The sequence below is a fragment of the Oncorhynchus kisutch genome, linkage group LG18 (assembly GCF_002021735.2).
Source record: "Oncorhynchus kisutch isolate 150728-3 linkage group LG18, Okis_V2, whole genome shotgun sequence".
Taxonomy (NCBI): Eukaryota; Metazoa; Chordata; class Actinopteri; order Salmoniformes; family Salmonidae; genus Oncorhynchus; species Oncorhynchus kisutch.
Genome location: NC_034191.2, coordinates 40,701,821 through 40,724,975, shown reverse-complemented (window position 1 = coordinate 40,724,975; position 23,155 = coordinate 40,701,821). Strand labels below are relative to the sequence as shown.

Sequence of the window (23,155 nt, the reverse complement as noted above, 5' to 3'; positions counted from 1 at the left end):
CAGTGGGCCAGTATGGGAGATTCCTATGGAAGATCCAAAGTCCCATAGCAGTTGTAGGGACACAGTGCTGTACGGACCTCATTGCTGGGACGGATGTGCCTTCAAAACCAATGTCCTGAACCTGATTCTGGGGTCATAAAGATCCCCTTGCATTTCTTTAGTGAGCCAGGGTGTTCACCCAGCTGTCATGGCCACGTTCCCAGAGTATAATCATCCTCCTCTTCACTTCCATAACTGATGATTGGTGAGTGTTCTGGCAACGACTGGCTGCCAACCTGTACAGAATATGCTCACACTGCTACAGAAGGATGATGCATGAGGTGATCTACAGCCCAATGCAATGTTGTGTAGTTGTTTAAAGATCTGAGGATTTATTTTGACCAATGCATTATTATCGTACCATCGTTATATGTCATAAGTGGTCATAGCCCAGTGGTGATAGATGTGCAACTCTGTTCTTTCATGCCAGGCGGGTGTCGACTATAACCCCGGCTGCCTTTTGTCCTGGAGGCAGAGCCTCGTCTCCGTGAGCACATCAGGTCTCCAGTCCTCACCACCACTATCACAACAACAACAACAACAACAAGACCTATGTCACTGCAGGGGAGGTCGACACGGCGAAGCGGAGTGCAGAGTGTTCTTCTGACCAACGTCTTTGAACAGCTCGTCTTTGAAAGGGAGGCTATGTTCAGCAGAGGACAAGTTCGGGAGAGCATGGAGTTTGGTCTCTAATGGGTGGGAGACACTTAGCCGTTAACATTAGTGATGGGGGAAAAAGTCTATGCAGTTACGTATCGGGATATTACTTTTGACAATATATCGTATTGTTTTGACAATATCGACAAAATACTATTTTTTGAGCTAGTGGGCTGTACCTGCACCAACATTTCCCTTCATATCTGTTTCTCCATCTTCTTTTTCATTCGTTTTCAGCACTTTTATTTCCATGACTGATCAAAACGTGTTTCTTCTTGTCCCTCCGCAGTAGACATATGGTAAGCAATATCTTTGGAACATCGAATTGCAATAAAATCACAGTATCAAATCTCAGTACATATAGAATCGTGAGAATCGCAATACAAATCGTATCAGCACCTAAGCATCGTGGTGTCATATTTTGAGGTCCCTGGCAATTCCCGTCCCTAGTTAACATGTGTAAACTTTGACAGCCTTTGGTGTCACTAGCGACAGAGCAGCTCGCAGCCACTGTCATGGTGGCTTTGTCTGGCTGTAGTCATTGTGTGCGTGCGTGCGTGCATACTGGTACGTGTGTGCCTGCTTGCCTCTACGTGTTTGCATTAGTGTGTGCCATAGCCCTAGCAGTTCGCCCCATGAATGCATCATGTTGCTGTGACAGTCAGGGTAGAGGAGAGAGAGAGAGAGGCGGGAGATGGAGCGAGATGGACCGAGGTGGAGGAGGGAGCGGGCGTAGAACAGCTGACTCAGGGAAAGGTCAACGGTGTTAAAGCGTACGACAGAGGGATCATGGGCTAATTACGAGCTCTAACTGTCATTAACTGGTTTGGCACTGGGAGTGGATTACCATGTTACTGCTTCACCTCAACAACGCTATCCTGTTAACCATCGCCAACAGTTGACAGTCTGATTGGGGAGTGGAGGGTGTCCAGTGATGGGAGTGAAATGTGGGGGGTAGAGGGAGGAGAGGATAGAGGAGGTGGGGTGTATTTGCCTGCTTGGGTAATCAGAGTGACAGAGGCACTCCGCCAGCCATCTTGACAATGTCTTAAAGGGAGACAGCGTTGGCATTTCTGTCAACTAGTTGGCACTCTCTCATGTGTACTGTCAGACTTGTTGCCTGGCTACAATCCGCCACCACCTAGCACCTCCCATTGTATGTGTTATGGCTGTGGGTGAGATATGCTGCAGAATGTCTTGTACTGTACTGTGTCTTCACTGCCTGGTTAGGTGTTGCAGGGCAGGAACTCGCTGCTGTGTTAATTTATGTTGATGTGGAGGTGAATTCCCCCGTCACTGCACTGGAAGTCAAACACGATAGGCCCAATGGAGCACTGTGTTTCCTTAACATTGTTGTAATGCCAGCCTGGTTTTGTGTGTGTGTGTGTGTGTGTGTGTGTGTGTGTGTGTGTGTGTGTGTGTGTGTGTGTGTGTGTGTGTGTGTGTGTGTGTGTGTGTGTGTGTGTGTGTGTGTGTGTGTGTGTGTGTGTGTGTGTGTGTGTGTAGAGATGTGTTTGAGTAGAGAGATGTGTTTGAGTAGAGAGATGTGTTTGATTAGAGAGATATGTGTGTGTGTGTGTGTAGAGAGATGTGTGTGTGTGTAGAGAGATGTGTGTGTGTGTATAGAGAGATGTGTGGTGGGCATAGGGTTGGAAAGGGGGGGGGTGTATTACTGGACACTTTTGAAGTTTGGTAACTTTCACGTTGTATTTTGAATTGTATAAGATGACATCTAATGGCCTTTTTGGGTATTTCAGATTAGCACATGCATCTGTAATTATTTCAGGCCCTCTGTGTGTCCTTACCACACTTACAAATAATGAAATAGGTTGACAAAGCTGTAAAACATTATCATCATTATAAACCGCAAATGAGTTGCGCCCCCTTTGCCCTTGACAATTCGTCGAGGCATGGACTCTACAAGGTGTCGAAATGCTTTTCACAGTTGTGTCAAGTTGGTTGGATGTCCTTTGGGTGGTGGACCATTCTTGATACACACGGGAAACTGTTGAGCTTGAAAAACCCAGCAGCGTTCCAGTTCTTGACACACACAAACCGGTGCAACTGGAACCTACTACCATACTCCGTTCAATGGCACTTAAATATTTTTGTCTTGCCCATTCACTATCTGAATGGCACACACACAATCCATGTCTCAATTGTCTCAAGGCTTAAAAAATCCTTCTTTAACATATCTCCTCCCCTTCATCTACACTGATTAAAGTGAATTTAACAGGTGACATCAATACCCTTTCACCTAGATTCACCTGGCCAGTCTGCCATGTTACTAATGTTTTGTACACTCAGTGTACTCAGTGTATTTATAATTTTACACACTTGAATTGTTTTGGCATCAAACTGGTGGCAGTTGTGAAAAAAAGTCAATAGTTGGAAGTTGGACTATTAATGTAAAATAATGTAATTGTTGATTAGATGCCTTTTCCAGTAATTAGGATATTTTCTCTTGAACCATACAATATGAACGCAGGTATAAAAATATATATTTATTTTTAATTTTTTTATTTTACCTTTATTTAACCAGGTAGGCAAGTTGAGAACAAGTTCTCATTTACAATTGCGACCTGGCCAAGATAAAGCAAAGCAGTTCGACAGATACAACGACACAGAGTTACACATGGAGTAAAACAAACATACAGTCAATAATACAGTATAAACAGTAATGTAACATCTGTCCCACTGAACGAGCCCCCTTGGGGGAGAGTTCAACCACTGTGCTACAATGTTCGCGCAGAAAATGTCTCAAAATGAACTGGAACAAAAATTACTCCGCCACACACAATCCCATGAAAGGAATGCTTATGTGAATCAAAATGGGCTATTACATTTATGGCCAACAGCAATGAGGAAGAAACAAAACAACAAAAATTAAATGTTTCCCATTAATCGAAAAGATAGGTATGCTCTCCATTTATTAATTTCTCGCTTTCAATTTGCACTTAGCAATTACAGGTTAGTCGCGCACAATGGAAAGTGATGATTATAAAATGTCTAGGACATTCCATTCGGTCCAGGTGGACTTCCATTCAGGCCACAGAGCGTGTGGAAATGGCAATGCTAGAAGTGGCTCAAACCTTTAGTAATGGTTAACAAATACATGGCAACACTGTCGCAGCTGCAATGCATCACCGATAAATACCATGTCAACATCAACAATAGGCTGTTGTTTTTTTATCTCCGCAATGCAAATCTCAATGGACAAAAAAAAACCACACAGAAATGATAGGAGCTTTGGAGAATGCCTGTTACAGTCAAAATCCATTGGCCTGCCACCACAGCAAAAACAATACCCTCCCCATCTCCTCTTTAAAGGCAACCGGCTGCAATTAGTCACCGTTTAACTCCACACCAATAAAACAGCCTCCCTCCCCAGCTTTCCCAAGTAAGTCAGGTCATTAAGTCATAGATGGGGGACCTTTATGACCCTCCCCAATCCGCTTGATCCTCTTGATCACTCTCCCTGTCGTTAGGAGATGGCATGCAAATGACGCTCCTGCTGATGATGTCCCGATAACACAGCTGATTTGTGTCACAGGCTCTGTCTTGTAATGGAAGGGGGGGGTTTGCGTGTGCCATGAGGGTGGTATATGGACATGACCCCCACCCGTCGTTTCGTGCCAGCCAGGCCGGCAAGCAGAGGCATTCAGTGAGAGAGTTAAGCCAGGCTCAGTGACTTGTCTGCTCCGGTAGCTCCGGTAAGCCCCGGTGACAACACGGGGGAGAGAGAATGACAACACGGGGGAGAACACCGCAGGCTGCAGGCCCTAGTTGATCAAATACAGTTGCCCTACTTAGTCATATTTACAGTGCTGATCACAGGGGCGATTGTACCCACGCACTGAGCCCAGGGAAAGCGCTGTGTCTCTTTTCTATCTGGCACTGGGAGAGGGATGCTTTAAGAGGGCTGGAAGGTGGAAGGGTATTGGGTGGCATGAGCGATCCCTCCCTCTCTCTCTGGAGGAGGGAGGATGCAGGGTTGTGGATGGCTAATACACCCTCAGAAATGTTATATTGCACTGAGAAGTGGAGTGGATTGTGGAGGAATCCGCTTTCACCACACTCGTTTTATCTCACGCTCTTTCAGCTGTCTACTTCCTCTCCTTCTCTCCCTCCCTGTCTCTTTATCTCACTCTCTCTTTCTTTCTCACTCACTCAAGGTCTCTCTATCCTACTGTTCCTTACTCCGTCTCTCTGTTTTTCATTTGTGCGCACACACCATCCCTTCCTCTCCCGTGAGATTGTGTTGATGAAAAAGGAAGCCGGTTCTAAGAGTAGGATATCCACTAACCGGCAGTTTCTGTGTGCTGCCTGTTTTTATCACCTCCTGATCATTATGCCAGCAGGAGCTTGTCGGTAGTGTGTCACTCCATCTCGATCTTCCCCCCACTACCTCATGTTCTGACACTCTCTCCTTTCTTATCTTCATTGAAATGGAAATCCCCCTGTTAACAATAACAACAATGGCTGCATCCATATGACAGAGTGTATGCTGTGTATTTACTCCTGAACGCATTAGTCTCTTATTAAATGAATAACATTGCAAGGGGTTACCCACTCTGCTCCCCCTGTCAAGCACTCCTCAAATGATGCTTCACTGAGATTTCGATGGCGCTGGTCAATGCTGTTTGTTCCAGTGCTGGAGAATGGATTGAAAGTTGTTGAACTGTGCACAATATGAGATTCCTGTCTATATTTGCTTTTCTCTGCCCAGACGTACTGAGCTGCTACAGTTTTACAATGCTCAAATACAAATAATGCCATCTTATGTAATTCATAAGTAGCGACATACTGTAATTAAAGCATTGAAATTCCTTGAAACAATGAAAACACCCACCCGTTGCACGCGCTCCAGCAGGTATATTTCACTGGCCATCCCCAAAGCCAACTCCTCCTTTGGCCAATTTTCCTTCCAGTTCTCTGCTGCCAATGACTGGAACGAGTTTCAATAATCATTGAAGTTGGAGACTTATATCTCCCTCACTAACTTTAAGCAGCTTCAGCTGCCAGAGCAGCTTACCGATCACTGCACCTGTACACAGCCCATCTGTAAATAGCACACCCAACTACCTCATCCCCATATTGTTATTTATTTTTGCTCTTTTGCACCCCAGTATCTCTACTTGCACATCATCGTCTGCACATCTATCACTTCTGTGTTAATGCTGAATTGTAATTAATTTAGCCACTATGGCCTATTTATTGCCTTACCTCCCTAATCTTACTACATTTGCACACACTGTTCATAGATTTTTCCATTGTGTTATTGATTGTATTTTTGTTTATCCCATGTGTTGTATTGTTGTTTTTGTCTCACTGCTTTGTTTTATCTTGGCCAGGTCGCAGTTAATGAGAACTTGTTCTCAACTGGCCTACCTGGTTAAATTAAAATAAATAAATAGAATTACTCATGTTAAGCTATTTTCCCAAAAACAATACTTGTAATTAGAATAAGAGCCAACCAGAATGTCAAGAGCCTAAATAATTACGGATTTCATATCCTATTAACAAACTACACGTGCTGTGCTGCTGTGTGCATTTTTAAGGGCACTTATTGTAGATGCCTGCTTCAACATAATTCACTTATTAGTACACAACAAATTGGCCAGTGTTACCTACTGTTGATTTTTCAATGTATAATTTCTAGTGTTGATTCAGGTGTTCAATTAACTGTGTAATTGTTCAAATAACACGCATTGATGTAAAAGAATCCCATTGTTAAACCAAAACCACACCCATCTATTATATTTCCCAGCATGCTCTAGTGCAGGTTGATTTTTAGAATAGTTTGTTTTTATATCTATGTTTTTGCATGTACATGGATTGCTTAATTATCTTATGCTACTCAAATATAAATAACATACTTTTTTTTCTAAACTAATACGATCTGTTATTTAGACTCATTGGAACCGTTACTGAAATGGTTGTTCCAGTTTAGATGGTTTAGGTATTATCATACCTCTGTCTTCCCAACCCGGCAGTCACTCTGACATCAGGTTGAGGCTAGGAACATGCAGAGAAGGGACTGCCAGATCTGTCATAATGGCCCGGTAGTAAAGCCACTGGGAGACAAATTTGAAATGGAATACATGGAGCAAGGTGGAAAAAAATTGAATTCAAACAGTATTTAAATGTATTTTCAGAAGGGCTGTGGTCACCATTCATGCAATAAAATAAATACATCAAATTTTAGTATTTCAGTGTGGATTCAGCCTATGTTTACTGAAGCCATTAGAAGACTGTTGCTGACTGAGAGGAAGTATGTACAATTGTTTATAATAAATTATTGTAAAGTCAGTCTTGGTGATTAAATAGCCTTGTTTAGGGTTTCCCAAACTCACTCCTGGGCTCCCCCTGGGTGCACTACACAGCTGATTTAAATAACCAACTCATCATCAAGCTTTGATTATTTGAAACATTTCTGTAGTGCTAGGGCAAAAAACTAAATGTGCACCCAGGGGGGCCCAGGACAAGTCTGAGAAACCCTGGCCTAGTTAATCATTACATGACTTAACACACTGTTTTTTGCTCAGTCTGGCAGTAACCCAGAACTATCAGACAGAGGATCTCTCTTTCGGCTGCTGCTGACAACAGCTGCATGTAAGATGTTATTCTACATCATAATAATTATGTCTGCATAGCATTAAGGAAGATTAGCTCATACGTATTTCTGAAAATGAACTTATGTTTTTGCTATTTTTTTCTTCTTTGCTAAAACCAGACAAGCAGGTAGCCCGGCGGCTAAGGAGTTGTGCCTGTGGCAGGAGTTGGCCGAAAGGTGACCGGGTTTGAATCCTGGGCCGGGTGCTGTAAAAAAAAAAAAGGAATTTATCTGACAACTGGAGGCTGCTGGGATCACATCCTCAAAACAACATTCCTCTACTGTTGGGCCCTTGAGCAAGGCCCTTAACCCCACAACATGCTTTCTGTCCAGGGGCAGGGGGGGGGGGGGGGTTGAGAATGGAGCAGAAGACACATTTTTGTTGTTCACTGTAACTAATGGACAACGTATATTGTTTTGTAATGCAAAGTCGTCAGCCGAAGTTGACATGGGCCATTATTCAAACAAAGAGATACCTCCCTGTCCACCAGTGCATATTTCCAAACTATGTTTGCATATAATGACAATAAATTCTAAAAACTATGGTTTTTTGTCCCTTATTTAACTGTTTATTAACTTATATTCATAACTCAAAACATTACAAATGAATAGTATTTTGATATTACAATGCCTTATGAACTTGTCCATTTCCTTTGTGATTATTCTGAAGAAGACCATTGAAGACTGAAACGTCAATCTTTTAAACTTGTTGCGATTTCGTTCTGAAGGTAGGTAAGGAGTCAAGCGCAGGAGAGCAGAGGTGTCAATGTAGCGTTTTTTTAATAGGCAAGTCCAAAAACAGTACAGATACAATCACAACAACAAAAAACGCCCAAAACAATTGGAACTAACAGTTACTCACGGAAGGAGAAAAAACAACGCTAATTACTATAATAAACACACGTGAATAAATTGAAAGCCTCCACAAGCAACATGAAAATAATCCCGCACAAACCTAAACAGGGAAACATGGGTAAATATACTCACAGGAATTAAAGCAAATGAAATCCAGGTGTGAATGAACCAAAGACAAAAGAAGCGGAAAAAGAAAAATGGATCGGTGATGGCTAGTCGGACGCCGACCGCCGAGCACCGCCCGAACAAGGAGAGGAACCACCTTCGATGGAAGTCGTGACAAAACTTGTCTAATAAAACCCCAAAATATACATGGTGAGCTATCGTTGTGCCTGTTCCTGTCCAATTATATTTAACAGTAGTAGCAATAATTCATAAATAGCACCATGCAGGGTTCTATATGGAACCATTTTAGGTGAAGAAGAACCTCTAGGGTTCTGATCAAATAACTATAAAAGGGTTCTATATAGAACTTTCAGGGGTTCCATATATAAAGCAAGCAATAGAACCCTTTTTGGTTCTATAAGGAACCATTTTGTAGAAGAGTGTAAGCTATCACTGGAGTAGCCTATAGGCCTACTATTTCATTTTTTTTCACGGCATCTAAACTGATTGGATCCCCATCACCTACTATACAGAGCAAAGCCCGCCACATGATCTCCAGCCCAGACCACTCGCTCCACCACTGCTTTGATCTCCCATCATGTCGGAGAAATTGGACAATAAAATGGCATGCACCGCACGCTTCAGGAGGAGTTTCAAGCCAGGGGCTATCACTATTATGAACAACTCCACATGTGAGCAGGCGTGGGGTGGGGTGGGATGGGAGGGTATTTGTCTGACCGTTCGTATTGTTTGTTTACTGTTGTGTTTTCTATATGTTTTGCTGAGGCCTACAGTATGTGGCGTGTGAGAAGTGCTAAGAATTCCTCTTGTAGGACAAACGTGAGTCGGGAATCGTCTTTTACGTCATACGACCGTCATATTTCACATGCATTGATATAGTTTCAAAAACATGCGGACTGCATTAACATAATGTGGGATGTGATGGGCACATGGTCTTCTCTATTCACTATAGAACATTGCAAAGGAATAACTTTAGGAAACAAGAATCTCAACTTACAGCAGTCAAATGATTTGGCATGAATAGAAGGAAGCACCAACAGCTTGATAAAAAGTGTAAAACACACGTGAAAGCTTAATTACAATATTAGTGGGAACATGTCCATGATAAAAACAAGATAATGGTATATACTTTGATAAATTAGAAAAATATTATTTGAGATTCAGCCACCGCTCGCTTGTGGATCGCTATTTCTAAAATGTATATGGACAGCGCCCAGTGCTAAAAGTTGAGTAGACAAATGAACAAACAAGAGGGCTTTGCTGGAGCACTAAGAAATAAGACTTAGACTTACCTGTTTGACAGACGCAATTATGTTATCCATCTATTTGTCGGTAGAGTTACTTCCTCCAATCCTGTCACCATGTACTCCTTAAACAGGCCTACCTTCCGGCCTCATGTCTGGGGTTGAAAATCTCCTTCTGAAGAAAGTAGGATTAGATTCATAATGACATTTGAGATTCAATTCTTTGCAAACAGTAACAGTTTTGTTGCAAACAAGACACACTGGTTTGGAATTGGAGAAATACAATAAATTGACTATATTTTAAGAGAGTATAGGTAGGCCTATAATAGAGACATTACCACTGTAATTAGATCGACATTATTATGTTAGTGTCATTAAATTGGTGAGCCCACTAACCACCTGTGTTAAATGTTTAGTCTAGGACTATGAATTGGGCAGCTAGTAGGCTATTTGCTAATAAGCTATTTATGTTCTGGCCCTCCATCTAGCTACTTTCTCAGGAACAAATCGGCTGGAGGCCAAACCTATTGTAGTTGCCAACCCTTGTTGTATATTTAAGCAATAAGGCATGAGGGGTGTGAAATATGGCCAATATACCATGGCTAAGGGCAGACGCACTGCAAAGTGTCTGGTTACAGCCCTGGTTACCAACGTTATTAGAGCAGTAAAAATAAACGTTTTGTTATACCTGTGGTATACGGTCTGATATACCACGGTCTGATATACCACGGCCGTCAGCCAATCACCATTAAGGGCTCGAACCACCATAATGTAAATTCAATCACCTCCTTTGTCATTATTTGGATCATTTAACATTTGTGGATATAGTGCTGAACTTGAAGAACTTGTGGATGTCTCGGTGAACAACCTGGTCTCAAAGCATTTCATATTATTCTGAGACACTCCATATAGTATGATATGTTATGTTTGGTATGGTTAATTAAAACAGACAGTTACTTAAGGCAAAAACCAGCGGAGGGTGGTTGGTCGGGTTGGATGAGTATGCGTATAATGCAAATGTTGAGCAACCCAAATGCTGCGAGTTATAATCTCATCACGGACAACTTTAGCATTGTAACTAAATAGCAACTTTTCAACTACTTACACGTTTTTAGCTACATTGCAACGACTTAGCATGTTAGCTAACCCTTCCCCTAACCCTAACCTTAACCCTTTTAGCTAACCCATCCCCTAAACCTAACACTTTAACATAACTCCTAAACTTAACCCTAACCCTAGCCTAGCTCACGTTAGCCACCTATCCACCTAGCTAGAATACGTATTGTATGAGTTGCAAAAACATATTGTACCTTTTTCAAATTTGTAACATATCATACGAATTGTAATTAATTAAATATCAAACTAAATGGCTGATGGACATGCACAAATGAATACATACAGTGGAAGTGGGAAGTTTACGTTTAAACTCAGTTTTTCACAATTCCTGACATTTCATCACAGTAAAAATTCCCTGTCTTAGGTCATTTAGGATCACCACTTTATTTTAAGAATGTGAAATGTTAGAATAATAGTAGAGAGAATGATTTATTTCAGCACATTCCCAGTGGGTCAGAAGTTTACATACACCCAATTAGTATCTGGTAGCATTGCCTTTAAATTGTTTCATTTGGATTAAACGTTTTGGGTAGCATTCCACAAACTTCCACAATTATTTGGGTGAATTTTGGCCCGTTCCTCCTGACAGAGCTGGTGTAACTGAGTCAGGTTTGTAGGCCTCCTTGCTCGCACACGCTTTTTCAGTTCTGCCCACAAATTTTCTATAGGATTGAGGTCAGGGCTTTGTAAGGGCCACCCCAATACCTTGACTTTGTTGTCCTTAAGCCAGATCACCACAACTTTGGAAGTATACTTGGGGTCATTGTCCATTTGAAAGACCCATTTGCGGCCAAGCTTTATCTTCCTGACTGATGTCTTGAGATGTTGCTTCAATATTTCCACATAATTTTCTTTCCTCATGATGCCATCTGTTTTGTGACGTGCACCAGTCCCACCTGCAGCAAAGCACCCCCACAACATGATGCTGCCACCCCCGTGCTTCACGGTTGGGATGGTGTTCTTCGGGCTTGGAAGCCTCCCCCTTTTTCCTCGAAACATAACGATAGTCATTATGGCCAAACAGTTCTATTTTTGTTTCATCAGACCAGAGGACATTTCTACAAAAACTACATTCTTTGTCCCCATGTGCAGTTGCAAACCGTAGTCTGGCTTTTTTTATGGCAGTTTTGGAGCAGTGGCTTCTTCCTTGCTGAGCGGCCTTTCAGGTTATGTTGATATAGGACTCTTTTTACTGTGAATACATTTGTACCTGTTTCCTCCAGCATCTTCACAAGGTCCTTTGCTGTTCTGGGATTGATTTGCACTTTTCGCACCAAAGTACGTTCATCTCTAGGAGACAGAACGCATCTCCTTCCTGAGCTGTATGACGGCTGAGCAGTCCCATGGTGTTTTTAATTGCGTACTATTGTTTGTACAGATGAACGTGGTACCTTCAGGCATTTGGAAATTGCTCCCAAGGATGAACCTGACTTGTGGAGGTCTACAATTTGGAGGTCTTGGCTGATTTCTTTTTATTTTCCCATGATGTCAAGCAAAGAGACACTGAGTTTGAAGGTAGGCCTTGAAATACATCCACAGGTACAACTCCAATTGACTCAAATTATGTAAATTAGCCTATCAGAAGCTAATGACGCTATGTAAACTTCTGACCCACTGGAATTGTGATACAGTGAATTATAAGTGAAATAATCATGCACAAAGTAGATGTCCTAACCGACTTGCCAAAACTATAGTTTGTTAACAAGAAATTTGTGGACTGGTTGAAAAACGATGTTTAATGACTCCAACCTAAGTGTATGTAAACTTCAGACTTCAACTGTACCATGTGAAACTTAACATATCATGCTAAATGGAGTGTTGGATTGATGTACAGAATAATACGAAATGAGACCAGGTGAAATGATGTTGTTTCTCACCAGTGTGCTCTGAATATGAAGATACAATGTAGCCTAACAACATCACTTGCAAATGGCACAGATGTGAGATTTGTTTCACTGCAGAAGCACTGGTCCTCTTAAATATCAAAATATTTAAGGCTATATCGGATGGTCTGCTCTTCCCATAAGAGTCACAACAAGTAGCATAGGGTTGCTATAAGATTGAAATGGAAAAATAATGTACCCATGAAAAATCGGTGGAATACAGTAGCTTCCCAATACGTTGATGTATGTATTACATGAATGGTGACCACAGCCCTTCTGAAAATGCATTGAAATCTTGTTATAATGCGATTTATTTTAACCCTGCTCTAAGTATTCAAAGTATTCGATTTCAAATATGGTGCCCAGTGCAGTTAGTTCCTGGGGGTATTGTGACGCATCTGACAGGTCCTTCTCTGTATGTTGCTAGGGTTGCGGGTGAATAAAAACACTGTCTGAATTCCAATAAGAATTATACATCACTTTGCAAGCAAGCATAATGTGATATGCAGTGGCCTGTAAACCATGAGTTTCAGGCCACTGTATTAGGGTAAAACTAGGCCCTGATGTATTGCGCTACCCAATTTTATTTTAATGATAACCTACTGTATTTGCTTAGGATCCCACTTGGGGAAGGCCACATGATTGAAAATGGATGAATGCAACAACCATGTCTCAGTCATTAACAAATGCAGTCAAGGGTGGTAACTCTACAATTCACTCGAAAGGCACTCTGGGAAATATTCAAATAAGGCTTTATACTAATCGATGTGTTAATTTAAGTGTGGAGCCATATAGACACCGGACCAGTGTTCAATTTAACACGCTCAGTGTTGATTTAACACTGGAGAATGTGCTGTGTAGGTACTGAATGTAAATTGCACTTGGCAACTCATTAATATTAATGCCATGACTCAAGCATCCTTTACTGTTTGGTCGAGCACATTGGCATCAGTGGAGGCTGCTGAGGTGAGGACGGCTCCTAATAATGGCTGGGATGGAGTCAATGCAATGGTATCAACAACATGGAAACACGTGGTTTCCATGTTGTTGATACCACTCCATGAACTCCATTCCAGCCATTGTTAGGAGCCGTCCTCCCCTCAGCAGCCTCCACTGATAGACCTATGGCTAATGTGCCTGCATGAAATAGTCCACCATTGGCATGCGTTGACATGGGTAGCTAATTTAGTTAGTTGAAGAGAGGTATTGGCTCTCTCTCCGGGGGTGCTGTGACTTCTCATCCTCCCTATAATGGAGAGCAGGGAGCTCAGCCCTGCCTGGGCGTGTCACTGAGACACCGCACTGTCTTTTTTTCTGCCTCTGATATATGGCTCGACTTAGCAGAGCAGAGAGCAGCTCTCCTCTCTCAGTCCCTACTGATAGGCCATGTGTGTGGCTCGGTATCTCCCCCACCTGGCAGAGAGCCATAACTGCACTTCCATGTTTTCTCCACCTTCTCCCTCCTCTTCCCCACTTGACAGTCCCTCTCTTTCATATCCCTGCAGTTAGCGCATTGATATTCAGAGTGGGTTCTCTGGAAGTGGGAAATAATTATGTTCATGCATTTCTATGTAAACGCTATGAGAATGGAAGGGTGTGCACAAACAATCAACAAAGGATCTGGAATCAGATATCCATTAGCTATTCTGGAGCAGTTCTGAACATATTCATAATGGATTCCCTTGTGAAATACTATTTTAGTGTGTGTTATAGACAGATGGGGTGTCAGATATCACTTCTTTGAGGTGGTGGGGTGCGGTGGAATGAAGTGCAGTGTCAAGGGAGCAGCACTCTCTCTGCAGCCTCTACAGATTTCCCTGTTATCTTGGGGCAACCTGCTCCAAATTCACATCATGACATTCTGACTAAACTGTAGTAAAGCGTGCATGTTTTGATATCCAAGCACACCTTTAGGGAACAGGTCGGGGAATGGAGTAGATATCTTTCCTTGAAAAAAATCTGCCTTATGTAAATGTATTTTCTGTTTTTCTTTTCCCAATAAAGATGTAAGCAATTTAATTTTACAAATATTTAACATTTGCAGCTCGAGGTTCTATCTATCCAACGCAATGATGACAGTGTTGTTGCTTTCCTTGTTGTCCTTGTTTTCATTGTTGTTGTTGTACGCTAACAGCCTTTCCCCTCCCCTCGTCTTCCAGGAGCCTAGCCATGGAGAGCCTGCTCCTGTTCCTGGCCCTCCTCGCTACGCCCGTCGCCTCCATGCTGTGCCCCAAGCGCTGCACCTGCCAGAACCTCATGCCCTCCTACACTGTCCTCTGCACCAAGACAGGCCTGCTCTTCGTGCCGCCGAACATTGACCGGCAGACGGCCGAGCTGCGCCTCATGGACAACTTCATCACCACCCTTCGTCACCGTGACTTCGCCAACATGAGCAGCCTCATCCACCTGACGCTGTCGCGCAACACCATTAGCCAGATCAAGCCGTACGCCTTCGCCGACCTTCAGGACCTGCACGCCCTGCACCTGGACGCCAACCGACTCACCATACTGGACGACACCCACTTCCAGGGCCTGGTCAACCTCAGGCACATGATCCTTGCCAACAACCAGCTGCACAGCATCTCAGAGGGGTCCTTCCAGGACTTCCTGGAGACCCTGGAAGACCTGGACCTGTCCTACAACAACCTGGTGAACATCCCCTGGGAGACCATCGGCCTGCTGGCTAGTGTCAACACCCTCAGTCTGGACCACAACCTCATAGAGATGGTCCCCGAAGGCATCTTCTCCAACCTGCACAAGCTGGCACGTCTAGACATGACCTCCAACAAGCTGAAGAAGATCCCTCCAGATCCCCTGTTCCTGAGGATCCCAGTATACGCTAAGCTGAAGGGTTCTCCACTCACGTCGCTGGTGCTGAGCTTTGGTGGGAACCCGCTGCACTGCAACTGTGAGCTAATGTGGCTGAGGCGGCTGACCAGGGAAGACGACCTGGAGACCTGCGCCTCTCCCCGAGAGCTCGCCGGCAAGTATTTCTGGACTATCCGCGAGGAGGAGTTTGTGTGCGAGCCGCCCATGATCACGCGGCACACCTCCAAGATGTTTGTGATGGAGGGTCAGGAGGTAAGCCTACGCTGTAAGTCAGTGGGTGACCCGGAACCTTCCACGCATTGGGTCAGCCCCGAGGGGAAGCTAATCGGGAACACGTCCCGCACCATCTGCTACGAGAACGGCTCTTTGGACATCCTCACCACCACTGTGAAGGACTCTGGGAAGTTCACCTGCATTGCCTCCAATGCCGCTGGCGAGGCCACAGCGCCCGTGGAGCTGGTGGTTAACCCCTCGCCACACTTTGACCCCAAGCTGGAACCCGAGCCTGGCCCTTCGGACATCCCCACCTCCATCAAGTCCAATGCCAGCGGGGGCCACGCCCGCACCGACCATCAGAGGGTCAGCGTGTCGGAGCTGAGCTCAACTTCGGCCACCATCCGATGGCCCTCCCAGGACCACATCCCGGGGGTCCGCATGTACCAGATCCAGTACAACAGCTCCTCCGACGACATCCTCATATACAGGTGAGATGGTCACCGCATGCTTTTGCATGAGATCGGATAAGATGACATGCATCTCTATGCGGGGTGGTTGATGTTACAATGGGGAGTGGTTGATGTGCAACTATCCCAATGAAGCTAACTGGTATTTCTGTGTGGAACTTGATCTTCACGTTTGCCCTTGCATACTACGAGTATCTTGTTGTTCTTCGACAGTTCATGAGCCTCCAAATTGATTGTCATTAACAGCCTGGTTCAGAGAGGCACTCGATCACATTGATAATGAATTTAGTGGCCGACGACATCATCAGGGGACTGTAACTCATCGCTAAAGAAGTCACAGAGCGAACTGCAGAAGCACAAGAGCATGATGCCCACAGGGAAAAACACATAAAAGTCCTGACATAATGGGTTGGAATGACTCAGTATGCATACATCTATTGGCACACCAACCTATATAGCATTACTGTGCAGTAGCCATTAGCTGTAATGGGTTTTGCAGTGACATAGAGTGAGGAAGACAAATGTAGGAAGAGAACTTGTTCCCAACAATCATCTCCATAGGACTGAGAGGATGATCCCGTTACATATTGACCTTACTGATATCAGAATCAGATGTTATATTAGGTGGATTGACTCCCAAGTATCAAAGGCCAAAGCATTCGTTGATACGATGGACTGAATGTTGCAATGCCTCACTCGTACTAAGTGTCATGGAAGGGTTTTGAAAAGTGTTGAGTTTGGCATTTGGAATGCTGTATTGTTCCTATCAGAAATATGAATATACTGTGCAAGCTTTCAAGTGATTGTGATTATTTGTAAGCTGTGGACAATAGCGGTATTATCTTCAGTGAGAGAAAATATTACGTATTTTCAATAGCACCCAAAGGAATCCCAGTGCAGAGTTAAACTGATGTAAACACATTACACCAGTGAAGTGCAGTCCGTTCCAGAAGGCAATGTTTGATAACTGATTTTAAATGAAGCAATGTTGAGTTGAAATCTTCACCCCGACTTTAGTGATTGAAAAGAACCTGTCCTTATGGGAACAGTGGTTTCTGAGCCTCCTCCATTTCAGAGATTTCAGAGAATGACTGTTGAAGAGCATAAAACACCTGAAACATTCCGATTTACACAGAGAAGAAAACCGGGTCACTCCCGCAGTAACTACAGTCCTCTGTTTGTCTCTGCTAAGAATCAAGTGGAACATTAACAGAAAAAAATGGAATTCTCTCCTCAAAATGAAAACAACAGAAATCGCCGGCCATTAAATTCCCCCAGAGTCGCCTGCGAACCCCTTTCTTCTCCTAGGGCAATATTCTCCTCTTGAGCTTTTCAAAGATTTCTTTAAACTCGCTATTCAGCGGCGTATTATTTTTTATAGGCAGTACAGAGGAAAACATCACCATGAATATTGGAGGCTTGACTGCACCGCCAGCCCATGTTATTACAGAGACATAGAAGTGAGAGCACTGTACTGATTTAGAAGTCTTAAGGGGTGTTTCTTATTTTTCCTGCCCCACGGCAAAAATAGCCAGCGAGCTCAGTTCCATCCACCTCTCTTTTGAAGTTCTTACCGGCACTCACACAGTGGATTATTCCACAAGCCTAAAACGAACGGACGGAGAGTCGTTAAAAGACAGAAATGTAGCTATTGATTTTTTATATTTTTTAATATTCCGCCACGGCCCTTTTCGGCATTTCACTGTGGAAAGATTCTCTGTTAAAGGAGCCCCATTACTACTTAATTAACTTCCGGCCTTTCCCTGAGGATGGATTAAGAAAAAAAAAGACACGTAGGAGAAGTAATTTGCTGTTAATTATGCAAAAAGCACATGGATGCCTTTGGTTTATGGCACTGCAAAGTAATCGGAATGTGTTTTTTAATCAATTAGGCACACATGAGTCCTGCTCTGTGTGGACTGACAGTTGTATTGAATTTGGGAGGTGGCAATGGGAGGATGGAGGGATGGAGAGAGGGGGGAATGTAAGGATGAGGGGGCTGAGGACAGCTAATATACACTCAGACAAATGAACATTGTTTTGAAAACAGGAGAGGATTGGGACGGTATGAGATTTCCTTTCAGTCTCTCTTCATTCTTACATCAAGTCGACTGCCTTCTCTATTTTCCCTCTCTCTGTCCAATTTTTTTCTCCAGATATCACTACCTAATTGCCTTTATGTTTGTCTGGCCTCTTCGGAGACTTATATGAGAAGAGGACCATCCTATATCAAAGCCATTATAGACAGCATGTGGTAGGGCGGTTTCAGCACACACTGACATCCATGATCACACACACACACGCGCGCATTAGAGTACACACATGCACACGCACCCACACAGTTCTCCATGTCCCCATAACCCTTCCCGGCCCCCGTGCCTGTAACATCCATATTCCCATCTCTAATGTGACAAACTGGTGACAGGAGATGTGGCAAGGTCAGGTCTGACCGTGTCAGGGAGGGCTCCTGCTCCTCATTCATCATCCCCACCACCTCCTCCCCCATGGCATACAGAGGACCCAGCCTTCCCCTGCATGTCCATCAAAGCCACACCAGAGGAGGTGGATAAGGACACATCTGAAGATACAGTATATTGGGGCCTATTATTTTTTGACCCGGGCGACCTCCCTTTTTATACCTAGACTGTATGCTAGGCTCAGAGCTAATGAAATGGCTAGACCCATCTGTGGGCATCTAGTGACCTCCACTCATCCAGAGCATCCACTAATGATGAGTGTATATGCACTGGGGCGAACAGAACAGATTCGACATCAAAACTATTCCCCCTAATTAGTGAGATTTCACCTTTCTTAGTATTCTGATCGTCTGTCTTCTCTTTTATTTTTTTCTTCCAAGGAAATGTTTCACGGAATTGAAATTCACACCAAATCTAATTGTATTCCTCACATGCTTCGTAAACAACAGGTGGAGACTAACAGTGAAATGCTTACTCACGGGCCCTTCCCAACAGTGTAGCGAGAGATGAAATAGAGAAAGAGTAGAAAAATAATAACACGTAATCATAAAAGCAATATCTCACCATGAAACATTTACTTCATAGTATAGCACCAGACCATAATGTGACCTTGAATTTATGGGTGGAAGATATTCTGCATGCTCCATAAATGTATTATGATGTGTGAAGGAGAATACAGTGGATGAACAGCATGCCAAGAGAAGAGTAATGGTAGTAAGACAGTTTAATAGAAACAGCAGGTTTAACCTGTGGATAAGGCAGGGTAGAGGAGGGTATGCTAAGACAATATGAATCCCGTGCAAGGGTAGAGGTTGACCCCACTGGCACCTGCGTTTAGAGGGAGAAATGTTTAATGCACACACTGTCACCCACGCTGTCACCCCTTGGGCACACCACACTTTCAAATTCCGTTCTGTGTCTCCTCACCTCGGAGCCCCCGGGTCCCTATGTCCCTGTTGATAAATGGAGCACTTTGGCACACCGGGGTAACACCAAACACACACATACACACATAAACACACACACTCACCTTAGTCCCTGTGTGGTCTAGCGTTTTGTGAGACAGAAAGTAAACCTGTCAATGGAGAGAGGAGAATGAGAAGAGAGGAGGAGCGAAGGTGTGTATGTGTGTCTGTGTGTGGTTGGGGTAGTCAAGGTTAAATGTAATCTCCAGGTACTGAAAGTATAGGTTGTTGAGTTCAGTACCTTTGTGGGAGCTCTCAGTTTTCAACAGTTTTCAGATTACTGCCAGAATGTTCACTCTATCAATAACCTTGTTTTCTCTCAAATGTTCTCTCTCTCTTCTATCTCTGTCTCTCTCTCTCTAGGATGATCCCTGCATCTCATAAGTTCTTCCTACTCAGTGACCTGGCCTCTCAGCGGGACTATGACCTGTGCGTGCTGGCGGTGTACGACGACGGCGTCACGGCCCTAACCGGCACCCGCCTGGTGGGCTGCGTGGCTTTCACCACAGAGCGAGAGTACCGCCAGTGCCGCTCCCTCCACGACCAGTTCCTGGGCGGCACCATGATCATCGTGATCGGCGGTATCATCGTGGCCTCCGTGCTTGTCTTCATCTTCATCCTCCTCATGAAGTACAAGCTGCACAGCAACCACTACAAGCAGAAAGCGGCACATGTCAGCAACGTGTGCTCTCAGACCAACGGGGGCCAGGCTGCGGGCGGGGGAGGCGCTCCCATCCCACCCTCCTCCTCTTCCTCAGGCTCGACCAATAGGCCCATGCCTTCTGGCCCAGTGGACAGGGTAGGGCACGACGGACCCCATCAGGCCTCGGAAGGGGGCTTCGGAGGGCCCTTGAAAGGGACCACGGTAGTGGACTTGAACCCAGAGTACGGGAAGTCAGTGAAGGACGAGGATGCTATATCACAATAACACAGGATCTGGGACTGCCCCAACGCCACCCACTTTTTATTTCCTGGTGCTGGGGTCCCTCTGCCTTAACAAGGATTATCTCGTGTCCAAGGTGGGTGATTCCTGTCAGACAAGGCTGGGGTTAGAGCTGACGTGTATTCATTAACAATTCTGCAGACAGCTTCTGTAAGAGCTTACAGATGTGTGTGTGTGTCTGTGTGTGCTTGTGTGTGTGTACATGCTGTGTTTATTCCTGTAAGTATAGGTGCATCTGCATGCAGTGTCTATTTCGAGGGGCAGTACTTATGCTGCATAATCCTTGCCTCTTTAAATGAAGCGCAGTAAACAGTGCAGTGAGCCGGTCCTATTGAGCTGCAGCTGTGGCTGCAGACAGACAGGTAGGCTTTGCTGGTGCCCCACGCCAGGCCCCCAATGCTGATGGGAATAGGCAATCATCATAAAATCACACAGCACATAAACACTAAAGGAGGGCACGCCGTGCTCACTCGCTCCATGCCTCCTTCCTTCCCTCGGTGCCCGATGGGACTTCCCCCACTCTCTGTTTCCATGAAACTAATCATAGCTGCCTCCGCTGGCCCTGAGGTATTTGCTGTAAGTTTAATATCCGCAGTATAGCACAATCTTCTCTACATCTGCGCTCTCCAAATACAAATGAACTGAGCGGGGCCCGGGGCTGCTCTGTGGTGTTTTGAACACCATCATCGGTGTCTCTGCCGCCCACCAACAACATCACGTCGTCCCGCGCATTAGCACACTTAATTGTCTAGTGAGGGTGTAATCTTTGGGGTTTCCTAAGGCATTTGTGTTATTCTGAATACTTTTTGGAGGGCAAACTACAGACTGTGTCAGTATCAACTGGAATCAGAATCTGGTTGGATTAGAAAAGGCAAATGGCAGCTACATGCATAATAGCGACCCCTATGGGTATGATCAATTAGGTCGTTGGTAATGTTAGCCTAAGGCAGCAGTTCCCAAACTAGGGGCCGCGACCCCATGTGGGGTCACGCATGATGTGAAAATGTTGTTGCAGGAGAATTTCTAAAATGCTGAAGAAAAAAATATATATACACGACTGGTCAAAAGTTTGGGGTCACTTAGACATTTCCTTGTTTTTGAAAGAAAAACGCTTTTTTTTCCTCCATTAAAATCATATAAAATAGATCAAAAATACAGTGTAGACATTGTTAATGTTGTAAATGACTATTGTGGCTGGAAACGGCAGATTTTTTTATGAAATATCTACATTGGCATACAGAGGCCCATTATCATAAACCATCACTCCTGCATTCCAGTGGCACATTGTGTTAGCTAATCCAAGTCTATCGTTTTAAAAGGCTAATTGATCATTAGAAAACCCTTTTTCAATTATGTTAGCACAGCTGAAAACTGTTGTGCTGATTGAAGAAGCAATAAAACTGGCCTTCTTTAGACTAGTTGAGAATCTGGAGCTCAGATTACAGGCTCAAAATGGCCAGAAACAAATAACTTTCTTCTGAAATTCATCAGTCTATTCTTGTTCTGAGAAGTGAAGGCTATTCCATGTGAGAAATTGCCAAGAAACTGAAGATCTCATACAACGCTGTTTACTCCTGTTTACTACAAGTCCTCAACTGGCAACTTCATTAAATAGTACCCGCAAAAAAACAGCCTCAACATCAACAGGGATGAGGCGACTCCAGTGGCCTCCATCATTCTTAGATGGAAGAATTTTGGAACCACAAGGACTCTTCCTAGAGCTGGCCGCCTGGACAAACTGAGCAATCAGGGGAGTATGGCCTTGGTCAGGGAGGTGACCAAGAATCCAATGGTCACTTTGACAGAGCTCCAGAGTTCCTCTGTGGAGATGGGAGAACCTTACAGAAGGACAACCATTTCTGTAGCACTCCACCAATCAGGCCTTTATGGTAGAATGTCCAGATGGAAGACAGTACTCAGTAAAAGGCACATGACAGGCCACTTTGAGTTTGCCATAAGTCACCTAAAGGACTCTCAGACCATGAGAAACAAGATTCTCTGGTCTGATAAAACCTGAATGCCAAGTGTCAAGTCTGGAGGAAACCTGATACCATCCCTACGGTGAAACATGGTGGTGGCAGCATTATGCTGTGGGGATGTTTTTCAGTGGGGACTGGGAGACTAGTCAGGATCGAGTGAAAGATGAACGGAGCAAAGTCCAGAGAGATCCTTGATGAAAACCTGCTTCAAAGCACTCAGGACCTTAGACTGAGGCAAAGCTTCACCTTCTAACAGTTCAATGACCATAAGCACACAGCCATGACAATGCAGGAGTGGCATTGGGACAAGTCTCTGAATGTTCTTGAGTGGCCCAGCCAGAGCCTGGACTTGAACCCGATCGAACATCTCTGGAGAGACCTGAAAATGGCCGTGCAGCGAGCATGAATCCAGAGCATGAATCAGCATAGGGGATGTTCAGTGTGCTGTGTAGCTATATTGACAAAAAAACAGATTCCATATGGGATCAAATGGTGGTCTTTTGCACCAATAGGGCTCCATCTATCCAGGGACGGCAGGCAGGCCTCTGCACGCTAGTTATGTATGTGTCTCCGTCTGCCATATGGACGCATTGTATGATACACCGAGAGCAACCGAGCACCGAGCTTTGAGATATAATGCAACAGGTAACTTCGATTGTAAACAACATCAAACCACATCCACTCTGCGCACACCTGTTCGCAAAACTATGTGGAGATATGGGATCAGAGCAGGACAATGTTCT

At 44.3% G+C, this 23,155-nt stretch overlaps 1 protein-coding gene across 3 annotated transcripts in view; it reads left to right on the top strand.

Annotated features, from left to right (window-relative positions):
• The window catches only part of LOC109909356 (leucine-rich repeat and fibronectin type III domain-containing protein 1-like protein), a 146,845-nt gene that overhangs the window by 115,229 nt on the left and 8,461 nt on the right, over nt 1-23,155 (top strand). The window contains exons 1-3 of one of the 3 annotated variants that reach the window (XM_031796843.1): nt 8,246-8,482; nt 14,696-16,069; nt 19,854-20,509. In XM_031796843.1, coding sequence (XP_031652703.1) covers nt 14,706-16,069; nt 19,854-20,418 — 1,929 coding nt within the window. In that variant the 5' untranslated portion in view covers nt 8,246-8,482; nt 14,696-14,705 and the 3' untranslated portion in view covers nt 20,419-20,509. Of the gene's footprint in view, nt 1-8,245; nt 8,483-8,826; nt 8,965-14,695; nt 16,070-19,853; nt 20,510-23,155 lie in introns of those variants that run through there. The other 2 variants (XM_031796842.1, XM_031796841.1) reach the window with 2 other exon arrangements.